Genomic DNA, 26,878 nt, shown 5'->3' with positions numbered 1-26,878 from the left:
AGTTCCATTCTAAGCTATGCATGTGCACACATTTACAATAATTTATAATCTGCATTCACGAAAGACCTTGCGCCAAGTATGATGCACATGTATGGTCTCCTGTGTCATCACATGCAGTAGGTAAGATACCAGTAACAAACAGCAGCATGTTTCTGGGGAAAGGAATATACAGGGTCTTTAAAATTATTCTCCTGTGTAATCAAGTGAGAAATATCTTTTATAAATGTTTTCTGCTACTCTTCAACCCCTTTCAGTGTATGCAAAGCAGCGCCCTTCAGATAGAGCAGACATCCCGGCACATCTTAATATTTTTTTTGCAGTCCTTATTGAGACTCGGCTTACAGAGAGGTGGGATTCTGCAGCCTGAAAAGGGGCAGCAGCATGAACTTCACAGGGATGAAGAGCCTGTCCATGAACTTGGGGGAAAAGTTTTCTCTTCTGTGTCTTTGTGTGACATCTGTACATAACAGTCACTTGGACACGTGTCTTTCAGCTGTAAGAGTTTGTGTGTAACATAAGGCATGCGGAAAGGGAAGTTTTACATGAATATTACTCTGTTATAAGAGGAATCTCAGGAGAAATGTGCATGGTCACCAAAGAGCACATGTGGAGATAAAGTATAAAGCAGTTAAGACACACTGCAAGAGAAATCTTTCAGCAGGGAAATACAGAATTACCGAGCAGACTGAATAAACAGACAATATGGCAATAAATGAAGTTGATGTTTAGTGTCAAAACCTAGAAAGTGTGGCATGTTAGAAAAAATAAAATAAGCCTGTCATATAACTCACAGATTCCTAAATTAACTTTTTCATTTCAAGCAAAAGGTTTTGAGGCTAGACATGGCAATAAAAGTTTCTAAGCTAGGCAATAGAACTACTGGAAAATAACACTATGTTAGAATGCTTAAGAAGTATAGCAGAAATATAAACCAGACAATTATAAAATGCAGATTTTATAAATATCTAAAGTGCCTTTTCCTGAATGGTCTCATATGGAATATTGATCTGCTCATCCCATCTGAAAAAGCAACTGCAGGATTATCAGAGCTGATCGAGACAGGAAAAACAAGAATGACCAAATGCATGGAAATAGCTTTTCTGTAAAAAGACAGAAAGAGTTTGTTTACAAAAGGATGAATACAAATATATAATGTAATTACTGGTGTTTAAAAAGTAAGATAGGATTTTCTCTCTGTCTCATAGGAGAGTAACAAGGTAATGGTCAATGAAATTATGTCAGCTGCAATACATAGCATCTCATTTCATGTAATTAGGAGTAGCAGGAACAGAAACAAGCATTTCTACTGTAGTACATCCAGTAAGCCCCAGTCAAGAGCAGATCTTGTACTGGACACTGTAAACATGTAATATTAAAATACTAGGCGAGCTGAGAAGCATGCAGCATGCCTGTACTTCGTGCCACAAGGTACTGGGACCCTTGGGTGAAGCTGCCTCCGCCGTGGGCAGCTGCCCAGGCTGGGCCAGTGTGTGTACGACTGTACCAAGGAGGGGCAAGCTGGGCAGCGCAGCAGCACCGTGCGCTTTGCTCGGGGTTGACGGCCGCACCATTGTTTAGCTGACGGATAAGAATCGGTAAAGCCAATGCAAATTATTATCTTCCTGCGAATTCAATGGCAAAGGAGCAGTCTAAAATATTGCTACCCAAGCAAAGACTAGTGTAATCTTCCCCAAAAGAAATAATAATGGAACAGTTGGGGGGGGGGGGGGGGAAGGATACTTTCTCCGTATCCAATGAATTTCCATGAATAATATTGAACATGCTGTTTTCATTTTTAAGGTGACAGGAGGGGATGAAGGCCAAGCATAACAAAGATGTGAATGGCAAAAGTGGAAAAGTCTTCCACAATTTTGGCTTCCAAAGTGCTCTGAAAAAGCTCCGTGTATCTTAGCTCACGCCCAGCTTTCCAGTTTGTTTCCCGAACTCAGATGACAGAACTGATGTGCAGTAGCTGTAAACCTGAAAAGGATTTGTAGTAATGACGTACAAATAAATATGTCTGGCTCAAGTTTAAAAGCTGCTTGTGGCACAGCAGAAGCCAGGATGCTTTTCCAGTAGAAGGCCAATCTGTAGCAGGACTGGTTGATGGAAAAGCTTTTTGTCTGAAGACTTTCATTTGTATGTGGGAATTGGCTGTCTTTCTACCATCCCTTAAATCTGGAAAACAGTTGGTTCATTTTGGCTCCTAAAACAAATTTAGGGCTGTACTGTATTGCCAATGATAAGGTAGAGGAAACTATTCCACTTCTTTATTAGCCAGCACTTTTACACACACGCGCGGTGGAAGAATCCTAATACTGGTAAAGCAAGTTTCCATTTCCCTTCCATTATTTAAGCTGCATAAAGGGGGTGAAATGGCAACCAAAACCCGATTCATTAAAATCTAATTGTTCCTTTAGTGATGAAAATACTAAATAATGAGAATGCCTTATCAGTTTATTCTCTCAGTCCTTTCCAAATAATTACTGGAAATGCTTCCCAAATAAACACTGCTATGCAGAGCCACTCACTTGTTGCAGAACCTGCCTTCTCCTCTGGGATAACGTTGCATATGTCCTACAGGAAGCCATGTAAAATAGTAGCTTCCTCCTATTTTGATTCGAATGTGATTGAGCATTTGCGTCAATCAAAGCACCATGCGAAATTATTGTTAACTTCAGGAAAGCAGCAGCTTCTGAAAGTTGTTTGTAATACGCAGACGCTTGTCTGGAAAATACTGTCTAACTTTATCTGCTGAAAAATGTCATTTAGAATTTAACATATTAGCATTTAATATGTGAGCCGACCGATTTGCTCAATTTTTAACGTTTTCTACTTTCTGTTGGAAGTCTCGGGATAAATTTGAAGACTCTTACCAAGTCTCTCTCTCTTTCCCTCAACCTTCTCTCCTTTAGGCTAAGTAATGCTATGTCTTTCAATTCTTCCTTGAACATCATGTTTTCCAGCGCTCTGATCATTCTTTTTCCCTTTGGACTTTTCCCAGATTGTCTCTATCATTCCTGCAGCGTCTCACCAAGCTAGGATCAAGTAATGCAGCTAAGCGTATGTCAATACTAAATGAAGCGGAAGGGATGTTTTGGCAATCTGACACGTTGAAAACTGAAGCTGTGATCAACCTGTTCTTTCTTTTAATGTGTACATAGAGTGTGGCAGTGTTTAAATAGGAGGTATTAGATAAGTAGGAAACTTGCGTAGTCCAGATTTCATTCCGTGCCCTTCTTAGCTGCATAAAACCCTCCTTTTTTTATTGACGTGATACATAGCTTATTTTAGAGAGCTTTTTGGCAACTACTGGCTAGTTAGTTATTTACAATTAGCAGTTGCTCTTATTAGTACTTTTACTAGTCATTGTGATTTTGAACTGAAGTATTGGTTTTGTACATAGGCTTGCAGATAATTATGAAGGCAAATTTTAAGGAACTTTTTTCCTCTCATTGTGGTTGTTGGAAGAAGGAGACTCAGTGATAAACTATATAAATCAAAGATTAGTCAGATGTTTTTCAAGTACATATCCTTGCAATTTGGACCATGCTGTTTAGGATTGTATGGGCTGCTTAAGCGTGTGTGAGGAGGAGACTCTTGGCTCCACTGGAGCAGTGCAGTAGCTTTCACCTGTGGCAATGAATCTGGAGTTTGAGTCAGTTCACAGCTTCAGTCTCTCTCTGCGTTCTCAACTGACAGTGACAGAGAAATGCCCCAGTGCCCAGTAACTAAAGGCATCTTTCCCACCGCCGCGCAGCTCTATGCCATTCTTCTCTTTCTTTCATGTCTCTTAAACACAATGCTGCTTCACTCCAGGCTTTGCAGCAGATAAATTCTGTCTCTGCAGAAGAGAGCAGGATACAAATCAAAACCTGGTGAGGATCTGACCAGCGTTGGCACAGCGGGCAGCAGGATGTACAGCCCAAGGTTTGCTGCTGTGAGTATTTGCGTAACATGCCAGAAATGGGACGTGGGGGGAATACTCTCGTGGGGCAAAACACGAAGTAAATCCACAGCAGTTTGAAATGCGTTACTCTTATGATCTCCTCATGTTTTCCTAATAAAAGGCCATGGAACTTCACTCAGCAATTCAGCATTAATGCAAGGTTTTGGAAAGACTATTGGTTTGATATAGGGAGTCAAATCCAACACGTCCCTGAGAATGCTGTTCACACAGTTAGTTTTCCTTGCTGCTGAACATTTCTGCTGGTTTTCCTTTGCATTTATCTGCCTTCAGCAGCATGTACGGAGCCTATTATGTTTTTTTTTCCAGTAGATTAGAAAGCCATCTACTCTCCTATTTCTGCATTCGTAGACCATAATTCTTTGTTAAACTTCCCACATAATAACCTAACAACTGGAGTTTCTCCCTGTCATCACAAATTATTAGTATCATCTCTCTCAGTTAAGCCCTTGGTTTTCTGGCGATGGTTTTTTCGGCACATTTTCCCGGTACTGATCTCTCTGAAAAACTTTTGCCTACGCTTTGCTCTGAGAACATGTGTCTGCTTGGGTCTAGTATTACTCTTTCTTTCTTTTCAGATTTACTGCTTTTCATAAAATCATTTTCCATCTTGGGCGTGAGATCAATTTTTCCAGTGTTCTTTTAATGAGCAACTTTGTCTTCTCTGTGTTAAAATATAGTCCAGACCTTACTAAGTGATCTTAGTTGGTCTATATTAATGGTCTGCCTTTCCCATTCTTTCTTACTCTCTAACTTTTTGTAATTTGCAGCTTTTTCTAGCAATAATTTTATATTTTTATTCAGGTCATTAAGGATGGTTTGGGTCCATTTGGTACGGACCACACTGATACTATACATTGTCTGGATTCTTACCAAAATTGCTGTAAAGTTGTGAGCCAAAGCCCTACAGAAATCTTACAGAAGTTTCCTTTATCAAACTAATTCATAATCTCATGGGAAAATAGGAAAGGGTTGGTTTTTTTTTTTTCCTGACAAAACTAATTTTCTATGTTGACTGGCGTTAATTATGCTATCATCCTTTAATTGTACACTGATTGCTTCCTGTACCAGACATTCCATCAGTTTTCCTGACATTGATGTCAGGCAAAATGATCTGCAGTTTCCTTATTAAATAACAGAACAATGCTTGCTTCTCCTCTGTCTTTGGGAACTTGTGTGGAATTTCAAGATGTTTTTTCTTAGCTTGGTTCTTTTTAAACAATCTTGCTGAGGTTTAGGGTTAATGCCCATTAAACAGGTATTATTTTACTTCCTGATATTTCGGAATCTTAGCAGTGAACATATGAATTTGTCCTTCAATGGATCACATGAGGAATATTTTAATGGTACAGAGCTGACAAATCTTTCTAGTCCTGTTTGTTACTATCACTATGAAATCTTCATAACCCAGGATATAATATTCACCAAGGTGTACATGCAGTTAATTTCATTGTTTTCTGTCTAACCATAACAAGTAAAACTGCTGTTTAGTCATTGCCCTGCAAACTCTGTGAAGAGTAGCTGTACCTAAGGTGCCCAGAAAATATGTATCACAGTGCAGTCCTGCTAGAAATAGAGTAATAAATTTGACTAGTATTAAAATTTTTAAGCATTTCATGAATCTAAAATTATATTCTCTCACTGACATTATTTACTTAGAGTAATAGAAGACTTGATCTTGTCCAGACCCCAAAGTAATTAACCTGTTGAACATTTCCTATTGGTCTATGTGGAAGAAATTTTTGAAAGATAGTGTTCCTGTGACCCAGCTTGCACTGTACTTCACTGAATAAATTAACTCTTTTTGACCCATTAGGAGTAAAACTGTGTTCTGATTTACTCCTGAGAACAAACATCATTGGTATTCTGTGTGCATCTGTATGCATCACTGGTTCTGGAAAAATAATTATGAATGAAAACCATCGCTATACTTTCTGAAGACCACAACTGGAGTCAGGACTTCTTTGTACTGGAAGCTGTACCACAACTGTATCTCTTGCTTGGATGGGTACGCCATCAAATATTCACATTTTTTTTAATTTGTGGAAGGAGCAGGGGAATGACGGCTTGCACCCAGTTCAGTACAGAGCCTACAGGTAAACACAGAATATATTACAGAAGTATAATGCAGTGGGCATAAAAATTGTTTTCAGGGCATTTTAGAGATGCACTAGCATATTCTGGCAATTAAGTAAAGCGTTAATCTGTGATTGTGAAAGATCAACAAAAAAAATAAATAGTAAACAAGGTGAAGAGAGAGATTACTTATGTCTAACATTGATATTTTAACCTAAAGGTATAACCACTGCTCTGAACAAGCAAGGGAAATGTGTAAGATATTAGTTTGTAGCTAAGGCTAACTGCAGTGCTGCTAATTGAATATACTGGGCTTGTGTGGCATTTTAATTATACTCAAGAACAAAATGTATGAGAACAGTCGGATTGAAAAGAGGTTGTTCTACATGCGCGCAGGCCTGTTGCCGGATCTCATTTGATTTTTTTTGGAGGGGGTATGGAATACTCTGGATCCTTCCATTTTCTCCTTCAGTTTTCATGCCTGTCCCTCAAGACATCTGTGGTGTAGACATTTGTTCAGCCAAGGGAGGCTGAAGGAGTCTGTTCACAATGTACCATTGCTGATCCCAAATCAGCTACAAGCTGATGAAGAGGTGTTGCCCACAGTGGCGGTTCATACTGCCTCATCTCTTTTTTTTAAGCTTTGGCTCACCTGAAGGCCTTCAAAACCTTTTAATACTAGTTTCTGTCTGGTAAATAAAAGAAGAAAACTATTGGAACAAATCAGTGAAATGGATCTTTAGATTCTCCCATCAGTTTTGGGGTCAACCCCACTCTGCCTTCCTGAAGAAGTGAAGCTGTATTTCTCAGGAAAATAGTGAATGATGCAAGAGCTACCAGGTCCAAATTGTCATGGCTACACATCTTTTCACACTTGGTGCTCCGTTTCTGAAATTGGTACTTACATTTCATCACTGGCAGGTTGCACACTGTTAGGTTTCTGAGGTAGGGGTTGTCCATGGCCATGTGTTTCTGCAGCATTCAACATAGTCAATTCTTCATGTGCTGCTGCAAAACCAATATGAATGACAAAGTAAACCAATTTTTGTTGGAACCCAAATACCACTTGCATCTCTTAAAAGCTTTTCTATTAATCAGTGTCCCCCCATTAGATCAGTGAGGTCAGCACTAGTTGTCACTGGTCTTATGCTACAGATGGCTATAACAAAGTGGAAAGATTATGTGATTTGACACAGGCTACAGCAAAAGGTTTTGTTATAGCTAAAATTACATCAGATGAGTCACTTGGTTTTAGTATTGCGTTTAGTCTTCTAAACCACGAGGGAGTTGAGTTTTAATCTATCTGTGTTTTCTAGAGCTGTGGGGGTTACACAGCTACTTCTGGCAGCTTACACCATGTCCTAGGAGAGACAGAAAGAGTTACATCAACAGCGTGTTGCGGGCTGTAGCAGACCTGATTTGGTGTCTTTTCTCCCAAATGGATCATGTGAGCATCTGAAACCAGCATGTACCTCACCGGTGACTGCCTGATCTGCTGGCCTGTGGGCTCATGGTGAAGGAGACTCATCAGCCCTGAAAACAGGGATCTGGCTTATCCCTGAGCCGGGCCAAGCTCATCAGAGTGCGCTGAGGGAGCTTGGCAATAGGCAGTTTAGGCAGTTCTGGAGGGTTAACAGAGATTTAGTGCCTGATTGGGGCACCAGTATGGATGTAGGTTGTTCTGTTCATGTCCTCAAGCAGTCAGTTAGATACCTGGGGACTCAGAATGCCAGCAGTGCCGTATGTAAGTACTCCTGGAAGCCACAGTCAAGCATCGGTGACCAGCTACCTGGGATTTTTCACTTAAAAAATTTAGGCATAGATTTATTTTGGTAGGATATGAAAATGTAAACAGTGACTTTCATCCTTCAAAAGCAAAAAGTTTCATATCCAATAAAGGAGGCAAGTACCTGCATGTTAGCTGTTGTGGCAGCCCACTTTTAAGGCCTTGAGTGTAGATTTTAGACTGGGGAGAATCCAACTGTGTGAGAACAAAGCTGCCAGAAAGAGCTAGGTACACAGGGACTGTGATACGGAAATAAGCACAGTATTTTTCTAAACCATTCCAATTTGGAACAACAATATTAAGGAGACTCTTGATGAGCCTAAAACTCCTTCCAGCTGCTTGTGAGCTACCGGCTGTGCCTGACATTCCTGCTTTCCGGCTGCAGATTCTGGTCTCTTTTTAGAAACTTGAAGAAAAAAAAAAAATTGAGCTTATTGAATTTATCTTAATTTTATTTATTTCCCAAGTAAAACGGTTATGCGGAAACAGAAGTTCGTGTGGTGTTCTCGCAGCTCAAATAAAAACACGAGCACCCTCGAGGAAATGAAATGTGACACAGCATGGGCCGGCCTGCGAGAACAGCTGAGCTTCGCAGTTCCTCCTGCACCAAACACCTAAGTACCCCCCGCTATTTCCCTCCTTTCTGTACGAGACCAAGTGACTGAGGTGCAAAAGGGACTGAAAGACAGGATTTTTGTGTGTGATACATGGCCTTTATCAGTCATTTTGTTTTCCTTTGTTAGTGATCTAGAAGAGGGACTTTCTGTGTTTTATAAGAATTACATTTGTACTGACAGGACTGGGTTCTGTGTTGACAGGAAAACGGCTACTGCAGGCCCACCTGAACCACATTTCTTCCTCTCTTCTTAAAGTCCTGAAAATCCAGGATAAATCAGGAAACATTTGCCACTGTATGTTCTTTCAGTTTGAAGGAAATCCAGCGTATTACTGATAATTGACCAGAATAGTTCTTTTGATAAATCTACATCTCCTGTCAATCTGCTGTCTTTGAGACATGGATTGATTTATCCTTCCAGCATTTCTGTCTTAGGCAAAATCTTTTTGTTAGTTTACAGGAGACAAGTGACAGCTATTTCCTTTAGTTCCTTTCTGGCTGACTCTTAATGTCTTGATCTGTATCTGTCTGTGAATAAAAATACGACCTTGTTCTGCTACTTAAAAGTAGTTTGGGGAGATAAGAGAATAGAGAGTTGTATGGAAGGAAAACCAGCAAAAGGAAAAAAAAATAAATCAATCTTCTTGATGGTTTTGAATTTTTAGTGAGGTTGGAAGGTGTTCATTTAATATGGACTATTGTTCAGTGTAACTGTTGCATGGAGTTTAATATTACTGTTAGGAAAAACAATTTTTGCCATTGCTGTAATCCTGTAAGTCTATTGCTTACTGTAGTATGAATTACTTAGAATGGAAAATGTGTAACAAAAAGGATATAAATATATACATATAAAAAAAAGGAACAGGAATTGGAATTCTATAATACTTATTAAGAAGGGAAGAGAATACAGAAATATCTGTTGTTCTTAAACTAGTCAGTAAAGTTGAAAGTGAACGCTGCAAGCTCCCCCAAGTGCTTTCCAGTCATAAAAACTTGTAGAATGTAGATTTTAACATAGATACAACCCCACTGAGCATTGAGGTGAAACATGCATAGTGCTATTGTTTTCTTTTGCTAACAGTCCTTACTTGCGGCGCTGCTCCCGGAGGGTTCAGGCTGTTTTTCATTCGGAGTGGCTCAAAGCATTAGGACGGTTTGGTCACTTCACATCTCAGCAGGAAAGCTTCAGATTGAAACAACCTCCCTCATTCAAAAACAGAGCTTCTTTCTTTTTTCTTCTTTTCTCCCAGGATTCTTGCTGTTTCTGAAGAGCTATGCTCATGAATCATAATATAAAATAATTTCTGACGCTCTTACAACAAGTTAATTAAAAAAAAGAGTGAAGTGTCTTTCAGTTTATGTGTTTATCTGTGTCTTTGAGTATCTGTCAGTTAACTTTAACTCCAGGTTCCTTCAAATCCACTAGCCAGCATCAGGCAAATCTGGTGGAAAGATAAAGATAACAAAATAGCATGAACATCTCCAAAACATAAGAGCGCCGTGGAACAGAGACGCGGTGTTAGTGCCCTCAGTGAGAGTCAGGGTGTCACCCAGCATCTCGGGAGAAGACAGCACCCACGCAGCAGAGAGTTTTACAGCCCTGCCAGCGCTGGAGCTTCAGCCGGAGCTCCGTACCCTTCCCAGTAGGTGTTAGAAAGTGAAGTCTCTCCTGCACAGGTTCTTCGCTGCCTTTGGTGTTACATGATTCAGCTAAAAACTCCTAAGTCACAAAGACAAATAAAAAACCCCACAGTTGGATTTATTCTGATGCTCCCAGAACACACGGTTCTCTTGCTTCAGCCTGGACCCTACCGGCTTTTTTGCTTCTTTGCCTCTGCTAAGGTTGAGCTTAAAGATTTCTTACCCACTACTTCAAAAAAACTGTGGAGATAGCCTGACTTTCATTTGCCCTCCTATTTTTAGTTTCTTTTTGGAAGTAATCAGAGAAATGTCCCTCTGCATATCACCCATCGGCCTATAAATACTCTTCCAAGTCAAGAGTAAAGTACTTTTCTGGTAGCTCCAGTGTTCTCACCACATTTCACCATATTTCTTTTCATTTGCGCTCTTCTCGTCACCGGCGCTTGAAAATACCTTACACCCCAGTGCAAAAGCACCTCTCCTGTTCAAATCTCCCTCAGAAAACTCTTGGTTCGTAGCGTTTAGAAAGGCAAGTTAATAGCAACAGAAAGCCATCACGATCTGGCCGTGCACACTGGTGGTTCTGGTTTGTCGCTGGCCTTTTGATCTCACTGTGTGCCGCTCACAGAGCCATGCTGCTTGGTAAAGGTCCTTGGGACACGGAGCAGGCCTATTTTTTTTTTTACATAGTGTTGTTTCTGTTCTCTGAATGTCTTGACCTTTAAAAGGCAACTCTGGGCCTGTCAAAATGTCTTTTATTTAATCAAGAATTTAATTCAGAGATAGCAAACCTCTGTTACAGGCCTGATACTGTTTATGCCAACGCAACTTTGCCCACACAAATCTTGATGAAGCTCAAATAAAAAGAGCTGTAAACACAGAAGAAAAGGCCTTCAAAAGGATGAGAAAAGCTTTTCTTAATATCTGCTTTCTTTCTTGTTGACAAAGCAGACAATTTGGGCTCAGGTTAATCTGTTTTTATTCCAAAAATGAGAAAAATATAACTGATATTTTCTTCAGCCTTAGCAGATTAGTCAGCAAACTAAGCACAACACACTGAAATGAAACAATTTAAAGAAAGCCATTAAAGGTAAAAACACTTGTGTAATCAACCACGATGTTCCCTTCAGTACAGGACATTACAAGAAAGCTGGTTGTGCTGTAGGCCTTGTTGATTTTCACTGACTACAAAGCAGAATAGAAACTTTCTACGTAAATCCTTGGGTGCCAATGCAGGAAGGTGGCTGTGTAATCTGAGCTCTCTGACCCTGGCAAAGTGGCAGACTGTAAGCTCACCACGTAAAGAAATTATTTTTAAAAAATCAGTGCTGGGAGAACTTGCTGTTCTATTAATGTTTATCGGGTTAAAGAAGTGAAATAACTGAAGCAATACGAGCAGTGCGTAAAAGCAGGCGAGTGAATGGAAAAAACGCTTTTGAAGCGTGCCGTGGGCTCTCTCGGAGAGCCTCCCATCCATCTCCCTTCCGGATCGTCCTGGCAAACAGCTGGCACAACGTGTGCTCCGCAGGCAGGCGAGCAGTGTCCTTCACACAGCTGGGCTGGCCGCGGCACAGACGCTTTCGCTTGCACCTGGTAGCTCCAGCTAGCTTCCAGAGTTTTGGCAGAAGCATTCACAGATGTTTGACACACAGAGGTGACAGAAAATAATTGAAAAGGGATGTACATAGATTACAGAAGTTAATACATAGATTTGTCTGACTGTTGTCTTTATCAGACTCTGTGAAGTCCATCTCTTTGGATCTGGTAGGAAATGATGTATATGCATTGCTTTAAAATTCCTTCTTGAAAGTTCTCAGAAATTAAGGAAAGAAACCTTTTCTGCTTTATTTGTACATAAGAGCTTTGATGTACTTGTGAGAGGCACCGATCTGTCACTGCTAGGGACAAGATCCTGATCCAGAGAGCTCGCTCTTCAAAGAGCCTTTCTTTCAGCGTGCCTGAAAAGTGACTTCGATTTCCTTCTCCTAGCTCAGCCTCTGCTTGCTCACATCCCTTGGCTCCCTTCGGTCACTGCAGGTTTGCCAATAGTGAAAGTAGTAACGACTTTCTTATGTTAACACGGTCTCCTGGAAAGTGAATGGAATAAAAAAACCTCACTTCTCACACTCTGCCAAACAGCCTCCAGATGGGTGGTGGGCTTGCTTCCTACTAACTAGAAGGTTTCATTGAAAGAAGAAAGCTCGAGGCAGCCCGTACATGCTATTTACTTAAGCGCGTGTTCTACTCGTTGTGGTTTAACTCGTTCGCTGTGCCTGGCTGCTCTGCAGCCTCTGCTGCTCTCATTCATGGCTGCTGCTGGGCGTCTCAGCAGCCTTGCAGAGGTGTGAGGCTGAGGTAGCATCCTTCTCAATACCACACATTTGCTGGGGATGACTAAACCTCCACATCACCAGCTTTTACCCTCTTTAGACCAAAGACCTTTCTTCTTATTCCTAAGAACTAAACCCATCCCTATAAAAGTCAGTAGAAACTGACGTGGCCCTAAGAGTACATTTTTTTAGGAAAGGAGATAAACAAACTAGTGACAGACAACAAGTATTTTAACAAGAGAATCTAATTTTTGCCTTTTCATCGCACGTTATGCAATGTACGGTGAGCACTGTATTTGCTGGCAAAGGAGGGAAGTTTGGGGAATCTATTCATTTTCCTCCACATTTAAACAAGCACTTGCTCATAACCCTGACCAAGAAAGGAAGCAAAAGTACTTAGAAAACTTATATTAAGTGTTCTAACTCAATGTTTATATTTTGTTCCTGAAAAATATACTGACTGTATTGATAGCATAGTAGCGTTCAGCTCCTGCAGTCTGGTGTGAGAGAGGGCTCAGTGAATATTTTTAACCTTGTATGGAAACTTAATTCTGTTTTCAAAATACCTGCAGCTCAGAACAGCCTGAGCCATTCTGAAGCAAAAAAAATGTGGCCTTCAAAGAAAGTTCATACGACTCCCACAGGGTAATCACGTCTGGGAGAAAAAAAGCTAGTAGTGTCCAGAGATAGGACTCCCTCTGAGAAAATCTATCATTTCCCCTAACTTTCTAGTATTTTGGGAATGTGATTTTAAGATAGAGGTCTTATGAACACCAAGGATACTCCTGTAGGGAGATGATTTATCTCAACCAGATAGGTGTCTTAAATTTATTCCAAATTGCTACGTAATGCCCCTACTAGCTAAGGTTTTGTAGATTTGTGTCCTCCTGCCACAGAAAGGATAAGTCATAAACTCCATTACATGGCAGATCTTGTGTTTTTAATGAAGAGTGCTGTCACTGTGTGGCTTGGTTTTCCTCAGGGATGCCCCACATCTTTTGCAGAGTTGAGACAACATGCTTTGCTTTTACTTATTACCTGCCTTGAAATAAATTAAATCAATTGTAATGATGAAAAAAGGAGGAATTGTCAAAGACAGGTATTTTATAGCAAGGAGTGGCTCATTATTTCATATTTCTGGGATAACGACAGGCTATGCTGCATAGATTCGTGCCCATCATTAACCTCGCCTAACGCAGTAGTGCATGAGAAACATCACAGACTTAGGATAAGAAATGGTGCAGCGATACCTGAACTCATCTTTGCTGTCCACTTCACCGTCCTGTTCTCATCACTACTGCAAAACTAAATACATTTGAGTAGCACAGACACTCTCGTCTTTACCCCGTACTGTATGTTTGGAGTGACGCATTTCACCAGGGATTGTCTAGATGCATGCCAATGCAGTGACAAGTAGAAGCTTATTCAAAATGACGTTTTGTCCTCTTTGGGAGATTTGCACCTGAAATGGTATCCCTATCAGAACTGTAAGGAAGTGCCAAATCTGGACGATGGTAATGTTTTTATTTCACCTTGATATTTTTGCTTTAAAAGCTGTTACTTTTTTTCTTTACCCTCCTAGATTCAGCTTTTTCTAAAATAACATTTTTACTGCTTAGGTACCACAATAGTTTACAGAAATGGTCTTGTCTCTGTCTCCAGTGCTGTCATGACAATACTTAGTGCTGTCCATCAGCCTGACTGTCTCCGGGTGACTGATGCAGTGGCTGAGCCAGATCAGCCCTAGGAACGTTGCTACCGTGGAGGAAATACAGGGATCTGCAGTAAGAGCTCAGTGTAGCTATGGTTTATCTGTACGATCAAATGAAGTCAATAGATATACTCAAGAATATTTGTTCTTATGCTTTAAGGACCTTATTCTCCATAACTCTGTGAGCTTAATTCAGATTTACATTGGTAAGGAGAGGAGATTCAGGTCATTTTCTCTTAAAAATAACAGGTATAAAAAGAAAAACAAAAAAAGGTCCTGACAATTATTTCTTGGCAATTGCAACTTCCCGTTAGAAGCAAACACATGCGCTTTTTTCAAAATGACGCAGGTGTCTCCGCATGTCCGTAGCTTGGGAAGATGCAGATGGACTCGTGTTTTGAGAAAAAACAACTGGCAGTCAGTTTGGAGCGGAAAAACGGTCTTTGATATTTTGTGGCTGTTACTTTTTGATAGAGGCATGCACACGCGGTCAGCCCTCCCGGAGCAGAGGGAGAGCTGGGCAGCCCCGCATAAATGCCTCACCCTGAACCTCCACAGCTGCCGGTGCTGGTCTTAGACTCTGCGCTATGCCATGCGCGTGTGGGCTGGAGGCAGAGCACGGCGAGCAAGGGCAGGCTGCGGTGAGACCTGGCCGTCGGCTCCGTCCCGAGAGTTGTGCTGCCGGGGTAGCGGGAGGTGATGCTCAGGCGCAGCCAGAGGTATGCGACGTGGGGGGCTGAGTGTGGGCTGGGAGCGCACCAGTCGCGCTCAGCCCGCTCTTCTGTTTGAATTGGCTTCTTCATGGAAGAGAAGAATTTCCATCTTGCAAATTAATCTATGGCTGCGGCGCAGAGACCAGCAGTAAAATACCTGTGGAAAGATGGGTGGAAAGCTGGAGCTGTGAACCAGAGAAAGGCGTTGAGTACCTCAGTGCCTCAAGTTCTCCGTTTCATGAGCAGGGCTTCCAGCAGTGCGATTTCTTCCCATGTAGAAGTAGGGTTTTGGTTATTCTTTCCTTCTGATTTTCTGACATTTTTGTCTAATTGGCTAATTTTTAGTGGCTTGATATAGCAAAGAGTTAGAATTCCCTATCTCTGTTTCTACCACTGTCACAATCTAGGATTATTCTTGTTATAACTGATTATTTGCTATAACTAATTAGCAAGTTATTTCTGGACATAAATAAATAAAAAACAGTTCCTGACCAAAATAGGTCATAATTTAATATGAGCAATAATTTACATTGTTTAATTAACTTTGTCTCAGATTACTTCAGCTGCAAACCAGGTATCAAACATTTATTTTCATTTACATCATGAGCTTTCCTTCATTAACACTTATAAAAATGTTTACATAAGAGAAATAAGAGATGCTCTATTACGTCAAAGTATTGCTGAGGAGAGGGGAAAGATGTGGTCAAGTCAAAATAAATATTCAGAATCCCATGTGGAGAAGTGCAGTGAACAGAGGCTTGAGACACCAGCCTGACATTGTCATCTAACCGAATTTGGCCAGAAGGTACACTATAAATACCTGGGGTCTTCTTTGTCACAGGTTACATTTCACTTGCCTTCTGTAGTAGAGCATTGATCTCCGATTTTGAATCACTATTTTTCCACATATCAAGTCATTTGATAGAGGAAAGTATGCTAGCGACTGGAAGTAGAGAAAGTTGCCCATTTACTTTTTCTAAGAGATCATCTAGGAATCGGCAAACTGTCAAACAAGGCTTCGTTCCTGCTGCTGAAGTAAGAAGGCTTGCAGTGCCTGCTTGAGATGGCTTGTACAGGAAAGAATTTTGTCTCTTTTTGAAATTTCCTTTACGGTGACACCAGGCAATGCTCTGAGTTGACCAGCGCAAAGGTGTATAAGGGAGATCAGAGAAAGGGGTTCTGTCTGTATCATTTACAAACAGCAGAAGAGACTTATTTCATCACCAGAGACTCTACCAGTGAGTGGATACGATTGCATGTGGTCCCTGAAAGACTCCTCTTTTATCTAACCAGACTGGAAAAACTCATATATATATATATATAAATTTTTCACACACTACCATAAAATACTTGGTTATTAGGGAAGCTTCAAATTCCTCTTACCTCTGCAAGAATAAAATAGTCACTTTGGAACTTGTCTTCTATTAAAAGGAAAAAAAAACAAAACCAGCTATAATTTTTTCCATTAACTTAATCAGAAAAAATTTTCAGGGAAAATTTTCTTTTTAGGAGAAAAAACCCGCTTAAAAGCTCCACGTGGCACAGATTCAGCATCCGATTCTGTAGCAGTTGCTGGGCAGAGGTGGGGAGAGCTGGTGGGCACTCACAGGTACGTTGTTTGGTGAGGCAGAGCAGACAGTGTTCAGCTTTGCTTATGTCATCTCTAGACAATAAAATAAATGCCATTCTTTAATAATCTTAATCTGTGATTAAGAAAAAGAAGCAGAAAGTGGTGTGTTGAACTGAAACGTTCAACACTAATGAAATGGTTAATGAGCTGAAGTTATTCAGGGGAATAGGCCTTATTACATGCAGCGTTGTAGAAAGGACGCTTTCCTGCCGCGTTTCACGTCCCGGATGCAGGACTTGTTTTCCTCAGCCAGTCGTCTCGTGAGGCGGCTGAGCCGGGGCCCGTTCAGGCTCCAGCTAACCCCACTGGTAAGGTTAATGCCCCGCAGTGCAGATTAGTCAAAGTTTCTCATCACGACTTACCCTTCCTCCTTCAGAGGCTACTGACCCCTAAATTTGATGCTATAGCTATTAATGAAATTTGTGCTAAACACAAGTCATTTAGAGGAAAAAAAAAAGGCAACTCAAACTACTTACAGTAATACTTAAACAAACATGGATTATTTTGAAATATCTATCTGAAGGACTTAACTACCTGCGAATTATGCCAACAAATATAAGGAGATGGTAATCTAGAAGTGTGATCATGACAGAAACCTTTACATCTGGTTGATTTGCAGCCAAAAGAAGACAAGTGGCTTCTCCCCATGTTTTCTTTTCCAAAGCCTGTTTGTTTGAGAAGTAAGGCTTCTCTGAAACCAAAGATAGCCAGGAAAAAAAAGAACAGCTTAATTACAATATAATTTGCAAATTAATTTAATGCTGAGAAGGCATTCTGAGAAGCATGGTAGTAATATAGCTGAGGGAGAGTGAGATAAATAAGCTTGCACTAATGTCAGCACTAATAAGGATCCTGTTTTCAGCAGCTGAGCTGGCGTGGTCAGAACTAGCTCAATTATGTCTGTGCTGTGTACAGCCTGCAGTGCAGATAAAACCAGGAAAACATCGCAGTGTCTGGGTTTGAAGGCTAGCTCTCGTGGCAGCAAAATCTTTGAGACTATTCCAGATGTGCTCATGAGGAATTTGCACAAATTCTTATTTTCAACTTGCAAGGAGGTACCAAGCTTTCTTTTAGTGACTTAGAAGAGAATTTTAAAGAGTGATACACAAGTACGTGGGTCTCACTTCAAAGGCTGCTATACTTTTAATGGTAATTTAAGAGTTGGCACATTCTGTTCTGTAACGCACTGGACTGGAAGTCAATAGAGCTGGTTTCTGTCATTCAATCTCTTGGAGCTTATTTCACCTCCTACCTCTGGTCTGTTAGGAGCTAACAATGTAAATCTACAAGAGAGCCTCATATTACAGATATTGCACAGTTCTAAATACAGAGGGAACGCATCATTCAGGTTCTTAAGTGCTATTGTAAGACATATAATAAAGAATATCGCCCTGGTTTTGGCTGGGATGGAGCTAATTTTCTTCCCAGCAGCTGCCGGGCTTTGGATTTAGTATGAGATTTGATATGTGAGGAACATTGACAATACACTGATGTAATGAGTTGTTGCTAAGAGATCAAGGACTTTTTTCAGTTTCCTGGGTTTTGCTAATGTGCAGGTGCAGGGAGCTGGGAGGGGTATGGCCAGTACAGCTGATCCAAACTGGCCACAGGAAGGATTCCATACCACAGATGTCACGCTCAGAATATAAGTGGGGCCTGGCTGGTGGGCATCTCTCTCTTTCTCTGGAAACTGCTGTTCCAAGATCACTGCTTAGGTTTGTTCCAAGATCACTCTCCGTTCCGCTACGTGATCGCAGCTCAAGACAGGCTCGTACCGAGACAGGCGGTGAGAAATTGTGCATAATTCATTTAGCATATTCTATTACAATTATATTTTTAAGTTATTATTAATAACAATTATTATTGTATTTTCCTTTGCTGTCATAATAAACTGTCTTGATCTCAGCCCACGAGTTCTCCTTTCTTTCCGGTTCTCTCCCCATCCCACCTAGGAGGGGGAAGGGTGAGCAAGCGGCTGCGTAGTATTGAATTGCTGACTGGGGTTAAACCATGACAAATATTAAACATTACCTTGAGAGGTCACTTTGCAGTTTTATGGTGAGAATAGAGATGCAAGTGTGGGATTCAGCTGTGTGGATGAAGGCTTTGGGGGCTTTAGAAATGTTTGTCATTTTAAAGCCGTAACTTATCTGTGAGCTTGCAGGCATTTCAAATAAAATGCTTTATTCTTTGAAGGTGTGTGGACATGGATATAATTTGTCAAGTATGTACAAAAACCTGCTTACAGAACTTGCCTCTCTACATATTTTGGGAAACAAAGAGATTGTTTCTGTAAATTATAATAAAATGTACAAATTATATAGAAAATTACAAACATTATACAATGTTGATTGAAACTTTCAGCCAAGCACTAGAAACAAATTGACTTTGAATTCCAAAATTCTAAATGAACATATTTTTGCGTCTCTAGATTTATATAAGCTGTTCTAGTTCTCCGCTAATTTCCTCTCTGTTCTTAGAGCTGTGTTTGTATTTGGTTCCTGTGGCTGACTTGAACATCCTTTTCTACCGGTAGTCCCTAAGTTGGATTTTCAAGTCGAGTACTTTTCTGGAGGCGCTCAGCACATCAGTCCCTTGAGGGACTAAATTTGGAAAGCACCCATTGTTATGCTGAACAGCCTTTAGAGTACTTTGTAGTAGTGAGTTAAATGATGGATTTCCCAAAGCTTCCTAAAGAACCATTTCCTACTTTAGAACAGGGCACATGCTCTGCTATCTGTTTAATCGAGTGCCAGAAGGAACAGCCCTAGTCAAAAGCCAGAAGAGGAACAATTATCCAGTCAGATAATTTGAACATCTTTAAAAATGGACTCTGCAGCACGGTAAAGTATAATTTAATTTTCCTCCAGACATTAAAAATATTAATAAGAAGTCACTGTGAATTATGAACAGTACAAAGTGTTCAAACCAACTGAATTGTAAATTCCTTTTGGTGACATTCCAGAGGTCTACTTCAGTCTTACAGAAAAGATTTTTGGCCTGATACTGTGCTGCTTTTGCAGTTCCTTTGTTTTAGTACCAGCAAAGAGAAGCAGAAGGCTGGACCAGCCGTTCTTCCTCAGGACAAAAGCTGAAAAGATCAAGAAGGACTCTTGATATTATCTTTAAAAAAGAACTAGGCTACTGGCTAAGGTCAGGAGTAATGGGGGTGAGTTGTTTCATAACTAGTTTGGATATCTTCCACGAGTTGGTTAGAGAAAAATGATATAATTCTGAAACGATAGCAGAGAAAGCACAAATAGCAAATTATTCTAATGAAAACTTTTGTAGGCAAAGCCTTTCATTATAGCTGTTCAAAATGTCCAAAAGGGCAAAGTAACAAATGTAAATACATTTTTTTTTTCCCTTGAAGCAACACCCAGTGTCACCGGAGCTCCATTTGTTCAAGTAAGTAGGAATATATAGCGGTACAAAACCAGCTGGTGTTTGCTGTTATTGGGTGACAGATGTTCCCTTCTCCTTGAGATGATGCAGTTCAGTGTAATGCATTTAGAGCTGGGTTATGCAAAATACTGAGCAGCCTCAGCTCCCATTAACTGCCAGGGCATCTGGAGGGTCCCGGTACCTCCCAGGAGGTGCGTAGCACTTAGGAGTCAGGGACCTTATTAGCTGAACTCTTCACCTAAACGCTTGTTTTGAGATGGCCCGATCAGCAGTTCCATTGAAATCAGTTTTCAGCATCGCTGGGATCACTCTCCCCTGACACTCGTCAGGCCCGAAAATCAAAGACCTTCCCTTCTTTTCAGGATATTGAACTGTGTCGAAAGCGGTCACTTGACTGACGCAATTATGTGAACGTAGTAATCCCAGTAAATGATAACCTGATTGAAACACACAGGTATCCATTGCACAGAGGTAATAAAGAGAGATAAGATAATCTTCATGCTCAGTAGAAAACTCAGTAAAAACTAAACAGTTCCAGATGCTGGACAACCTGCAGTATGAAAGTATTGGGCGAGCCCACTCAGCCTGGATCCTAAGCGTGTCTTGAACGCAGCCGTCCTAGAATTATCAAAGGGATTTTTTTTTCTCCTTCAAAGGAGGTTTCGTTTGAAATGGCAACCAGCATTGTTTAATCTATTAATATGGACCCTGAGATGAGGCTGGCAAATGTCTAAAAGCCAGATTTAAAGAGCCACTGTACGAGTTTATAAAAGGGAAATACAATCACTGAGTGTGCGCAGAAATATCCTCTTTATACGTAATACACAAAGAAATGCACCTTGCAAAGTGAGGCTCTAGCGATCTCCATTTATTAAACACGGGCACTGAAAATCAGGATCACTTTGTGAGAAGTGCCTGTTGAAGTTACTGTTCCCAGATTTTGTGATTGCAGTTTGAGGTGAATAGTTTCTCATTTTCAGGAATAGTGGAGATCTACACCTCCTTTTCACAACATTTAGAGTTTTGATGGCTTTGGCAATCTGGGAATTGATCGTTCTAATCCAATTTCGGCACTCCAAAGGGAGGCACACAATTTTGCTGAATGCTTCTGAAGGTGCTGGTTCTCTTGTATTGGATTAAAGCACAAAGACACATTCCAGAGTTATGGAATAATTCAGTTGTTGGGTTTTTTTTTTTTAAATTAGCAAGAAAGGCAATCTGATGAGGTAAATATTGCTGTGGGCCAATGTGTATAAAATGTTCACTAGGAGCAAGTGAATCTTAAATTTATTTGTGATAAATTGAATGAAACAATAGTTGTAAATGAAGTAGCACACCCCCTAAATTATCATATGGTGGGTACTAGTAACCTATTTAGGTTAGTCAGGACTAAAGAGAATGATAAGGAATATCAGAGACTTCTAAGAAAACTCACTAAGTGTATAATGCAACAGAAATCATATTAATTTGCTGATTAATGCAATCAATGTATGTTAAAAAGTGACTTCTAGAATCAGGAATACGTCCAGACTGGTTCCTGGCTATTTTGATGGCATTTATAGTGACTTCAGCACATATATAGGTAGATGTCCTCTTAGAGCCAGAAAATACTCAATGCCTTGTTCCCTGTTGCCACCCTGTCCTTTCCAGGCACTGTTTCTCCGTGCCACAAGGAACTGACAGCTCTACCGCTGCTCCTTGTTGCAGAGTTTCCTCCCATGCTGTTCATGTTACAGACACAGGGACCATAGGGAGGTCGCTGCTCTAAGTGCCTACAGAGCCACGACACGTAGTGCGACGCTTAGATGCCTTCTCCAGCTGCTAACGCCCTTGCGATCCCCCATGCTAGCGCTGAGCACTCCTGATTCCCACCACCACAGCATCCAAGCACTGCGCCCTAAGCTCCATGTAAGAAATTCCCTACTAATGAAAATGTCATTAGCGTTCATTAGGAGGAGTTTCTCCATGGTCATCACTTATCAGTTTAAAGTCAGTGAGAAAACTCAACTCTTTGTTATTTCAGGACTGGTTGTGCAGTCTCAAGTACAATCACCCATTCTTAATGTCTGGGTGTTACCACTTACTCTAGATGGATATAGTTACAGAGCAGCTCTAACGTAATTTAAGAAAACATGCCCCGAGAGTTCATTCATCCTTGCCTTAAAAGTTTCTCAATTCCTGCTGAACCTCAGCTTTGACCTCCTCTGAACAGAAACAGGAGAGAGTGACTTCAAAGTTCATACATTTCCTGGGTAACAGAGTATGCTACCAAGTTCATATTAGAATCTATTAAAAGAATTTTTCATCAGTTAATTCCAGCATTATTTCATTTCTTATTTTAGTGATACAAATCTGAGAATTCCTTCATATAAAATTGTAAACTTGATTTCACTTGACAATTCTCTGCATTTTGAAGAGCAGAATTTTCTTTGTAGCCTATGAAATATCATCATTTTAGAAAAAGTAATCTTCAAGGAATTGCTGTTTTTAAAAAAGTGGATCTCTTATACCAGCTCCCTCTCAATTTTTCTCTTTTTCAAACAATGCTGTATTTTTGTGTAAGCAATAGGCATGCCAGACACTTGGATGAAAAATATGATGTGTATAGTGCATTTCATTTATTTCTTGACATAACAACCTAAGTTGAAAAAACACAGTGGTTTGTAGGAATTAAGTTATGACATAAACCAGAATATTTATTTGAAGAGGAGACAATTCTCAATTAAAAACAGAGAGATGAAGGCTGGCAAAATCTTATGGAAGTGTATAAAAGTATGGAAGTGACTCGCTGTGTCCATGTGACAATGTGCAGAGCATCGTCATTCCAGGACAGATTACGGAGCGGAGTTTCATTACGGAGGAACCTGAATACTGAATCTAGTAAGTGTACAAAACCAGTTACTTCGGGACTTCAGCAGGCACTGGTAGGAGTTACAGCATCACGTTAAACAAAACATATTGTCTGCCTGAAATTACAACGTAATTTCAGGAGGAGCAGGCTGGCGTGAAATAAATATTTGAGGTTCAGTCCACTTTAGGCAATTTGCCCAAAATAATAGATGCTAGTTAAAAACTATGTTTGGTTTCCAAATACTCATCCAAATGCATTCCACTTGGCAGCTTGACAGAATAGTCAGTTTTTACAATTTTATGCCATTAAAATCAGAGGTCACATAAAGTGTAACTATCCAAACATCAGCCTAATTATTAATACCTTGTGTCTGTAAAGGGCTTGGTTCCCTGTCAAGACGCCTTGACACTATAGCATAAATACCGTAATTCTCCTCCTCTACCATCCCTCTCTTCCTCCACCCCAACCCACACACAAAGTGGCATTTAAATATGACTCTTCACACTATGTTATAAATATTAATGGCATGAGACTCAGGGCTTGGCATTTTTCATTAATGGCCCTCTTCATCACTGTTTCACACCCGGACTGCAGCCAGCCCCTGTGTAACTGGCTGACATTTTTTTAAAACAATGTTAATATTGAAGTGAAACAAAACGCTGGGATAATTTTTCGCAAATTAAAATTGTTGGCAAACCCTCTTTCCACATTGTGTGCTTGGGATGTCATTTGGCGTGACCTCTTGAACAATGCCCATGTTGGCTTGGCATGGTTTGACTTGTAATTACAGTTTACGCCTTTCAGCTACTTCCTACAATACCTCCAAATGAGCTGCGGATGGAAATTTAATGTAACACTTGGGCTGGTTTTGGAAAAAAAAAAATACTTTTTTCCCTATACTTCAACTTTTCTAGTCATTTCCATAGAAGGATTAGTGCTGTTGTTGGTAATACAAGAAAATATCTGTCTTGGGTCCTGTGGTCACTTGCATCATTTCTGTCCTTTCAGTGTGAGCTGTACCAATTGTTTGAAGTTGTAAATTAAACAACAAATGATATTTTGGTGGTATTTTTGTCAGTGTTCAAGATTTAATTGTTTGTTTTCTATCTGCCTGAATAAAATACATATAGCTCAGGCTGCTGAACAACATTGACAGCTCAACCCTACAAGATAATGAGCTTCTGAACAAGCTGCCAGATATTGACACAGTTCCTTAATCAGCAAGTATGTGCTTGGCTCTTCTTGCCCTTCATTGTTTATCTGAGTAAGGACCACAATGTTCATGTCTCATAGGCTTGAGCCTTGAAGTTCCTAGATCGTCACAGAGAAGCTGACGTTTCTGTAAAACAATTGGTTCGAATGAGAACAATCATAATTTGTCTTTTGCCTTCAGGAGAAAACGAAAGTAGGAGGTAGAGAAGCAGAAAGATGAACTGGGCTCATTGAAATAAAATGGATTTTGCAGTGTGGTGTATGTCATGACCTTTAGTGCTTTGGATTAAGCAGGCTAAAGAGCAAACAAACTACAGAATCACAGGGCTAGAAGGAATACGAAGTCACCTAATCCAAGGCAAAAGCAACAGCCTTTGGGTCCTTCATGACAGGCACTTGGCAGCCTGCCTTGACATTTTCAGTAGGGATGCACAAAACCTCAGTCAAACTCTTCTGCGCTTCATTGCCCTTTCATTAGGGCTGAGTGGGCTGTTTCAGGGCCCTTTCATTATAAAATGTTGCTGAAGATGTAATCTGAATCTTCGTGCTTGAATTTTAGCCTGTTACTTCGGTAGACACATAAAGTAGCCTTCTATGTGTTTGAAAGACTGTTATCAAGCCTTCCCTCAGTCTTCTAGGCTAAAAATCCCACTTTTCCATTATTTTATCATAATTCATATTTTGTAGACCATTTATCATTTTTATTGCTGTCCTTGCAACTGTCTCTGACTGGTTCATAAATTTCTTGAAGTGTGGTCCCTGAGCTAGGCACAATAATCTGGTTAAAGCCTTATCAGTGCTGAGCAGAGCAAAAGAGTTACTTCGCAAACTCACATGCTGTCTGCATTCCAGAATGACATTTCTGTGTCAGCAGCAGCACGTAGTTGTTAACTCATGTCTGCTCTGTGGTTGACTATCATTTCTATGCCATTTTCTATCTGAATTTCTCCCTCCTGAGCTCTTCCCTGTTTTGTCTCTCCGCAGGTTATTATTCCTGAGTGTGGTCCTTGCACATGTACAAATTGAAAAATATCTGAAGTTTTCCATTCATATCTCCAGTTTATCACAACCACGTTGCCTCCTATTCTTGTCCTTCAAAGTACTTACAATATGCCAAGCTTCATTTGTCTCTAAATCCGATGAGCCTATTCTGTGATCTGCCATTTGGATCAGTAGTGAAAATACTGAGTAGCACTGGACGCAGGACAGACCCCAGTGGAAAATCTCCTTGATACATCCTTCCATTTTGATAAGGAATCTAATTGTTCAGCTTTGCACTCACTTTTGAGGTTTTTCCCTAACTGGCTTACGATGAGCGATGTGGGTACGTGAGACAGTATTACAGACATAACACTAATGAACGCTAAATATTTAAGATTCATACTTTTATTTGCCTCTTTTCAAAGATTAAGAAAATTTGCTGCAAAGTGTCCAAATCTGTTCTGATTTGTTTTTCGAGGTTGTTTTAAACTGTAGCATCACTACAGGCTATGTATCCCCTCAAGAGCTTTTTCTCAAGAATCCAATTCTGAAAATTTTGGCTTGACGCGCAGTTAACAGAATAGCCTTTGAAAGCACACATTAAAAATGACATTTTTTTGTATTGTTTTGTTTCTTCTCAATATGCAGAATTAAAATATCAAGAAATATTATTTTGATCTGATGCTGATGCTCCTGATGTACTTACTGTAAGCCTGCCCATTTTGAAAGTTTGCATGATTTAATGGATGTGTACCAAATACAACATAAGTTATCTCTACTGTACAAAGAGAAACTCATGACATATTTCAAACCCAGATAAGTATTCGAGTTTTAGGAACTTTGAGCACTTGGTGACTGGATTTCATCCACTCTGAAGTCTCCAGCCATTCAGTAAACTCAAAACTAGTGTGAGAATTCCTGGATCCAGGATACAAGCTTTGTTAAGATCTCAAAGTTCTGAAAATTTACAGTTGTTTGCATTTGATGTTTTGGTTTGCCCCATGTTACTTACATCTTTGGTTTAATATGCAAAGTGTTTTTTTTTTTTAAAAAAAAAAGAAGTGCTGTTATGCAGGGGTGTTTATCAGATGCATGCCCAGCTGTACATAAAATGTTAATGGACCACTCCAGAACTGATTGTGGAATGGGCTGTGATGTCCTGCTGTTGTTCAAGGGCTTGTATTTTATAAATGTCTACTTTTAAATTATACATTTACTCAGAAATATGGAATGCTTTGATTCTTAATTTAGAACATTCATACTACGTTTCAACTCCAGAAAACAAAGGCCGATCACCTAGGAGTTTACGACTCGGAAAGGCTGTTTCCTTTCATTGCTGTCACCATCAGTATCTTCTATACAACAGTAGCTGAAGTGTGAGGTGTAAAACTCAGCGTGTTCTGTAGTTTGAAAGCAGAACCATTACTGCACTCACTTTTTTTTCTAAGCAGAGGGAGTGGAGAATTGTCTAGCTGAAATAAAAAATGCAAAGAAAAAAAACTATGGTATCCATTTTTAGGATATTATGGAATAACAGTAAAACAAGTTTGACTTGTAAGGAAATTGCCACTTTTGGATGATAAAAGTAGCTGTTCTCCGGAAATGGTAAGTAGATGTGAGTGTAGGGAACAAAATGTTGATAAAGATGCAAGACACTTCAGAGATGCTACGGCACAGGCTAAACGCCAAAGTTCTCAACTATTCCACTCTAAAGGGGTCACAGCACCCTTCATTTCCACTGCACTTGGTTTCCTGAAACCCTAAACCCTTTCTAAGTGTTCATTAGTTCACTTCATAATGCTCCCTTTAGGGGAAAATAGTACTTTGAAACCTTTTTTTTTGTACAGATGTCAAAACTTTGTCTCTGGAGGATGAAGTCGCTTACCCCAATTCAAAGCATAAACACAGATTTGAGCTCCAGGTTGTATCCTGTATGAGTCTCAGGTTTCATCCTACAAG

At 40.1% G+C, this 26,878-nt stretch overlaps 1 protein-coding gene across 2 annotated transcripts in view; it reads right to left on the bottom strand.

Annotated features, from left to right (window-relative positions):
- The window catches only part of PDE5A (phosphodiesterase 5A), a 119,787-nt gene that overhangs the window by 55,900 nt on the left and 37,009 nt on the right, over nt 1–26,878 (bottom strand). For both annotated transcript variants that reach the window (XM_086746511.1, XM_086746513.1), the window contains exons 2-3: nt 9,534–9,887; nt 6,949–7,051 (exon numbers count right to left, since the gene is read on the bottom strand). In XM_086746511.1, the coding sequence (XP_086602637.1) occupies nt 6,949–7,031 (83 nt within the window). In that variant the 5' untranslated portion in view covers nt 7,032–7,051; nt 9,534–9,887. The remainder of the gene's footprint in view (nt 1–6,948; nt 7,052–9,533; nt 9,888–26,878) is intronic.

The sequence above is a fragment of the Chlamydotis macqueenii genome, chromosome 4, assembly GCF_036417535.1.
Source record: "Chlamydotis macqueenii isolate bChlMac1 chromosome 4, bChlMac1.mat, whole genome shotgun sequence".
NCBI classification, from domain to species: Eukaryota; Metazoa; Chordata; class Aves; order Otidiformes; family Otididae; genus Chlamydotis; species Chlamydotis macqueenii.
This window is presented reverse-complemented; position numbering and strand designations above follow the sequence as displayed.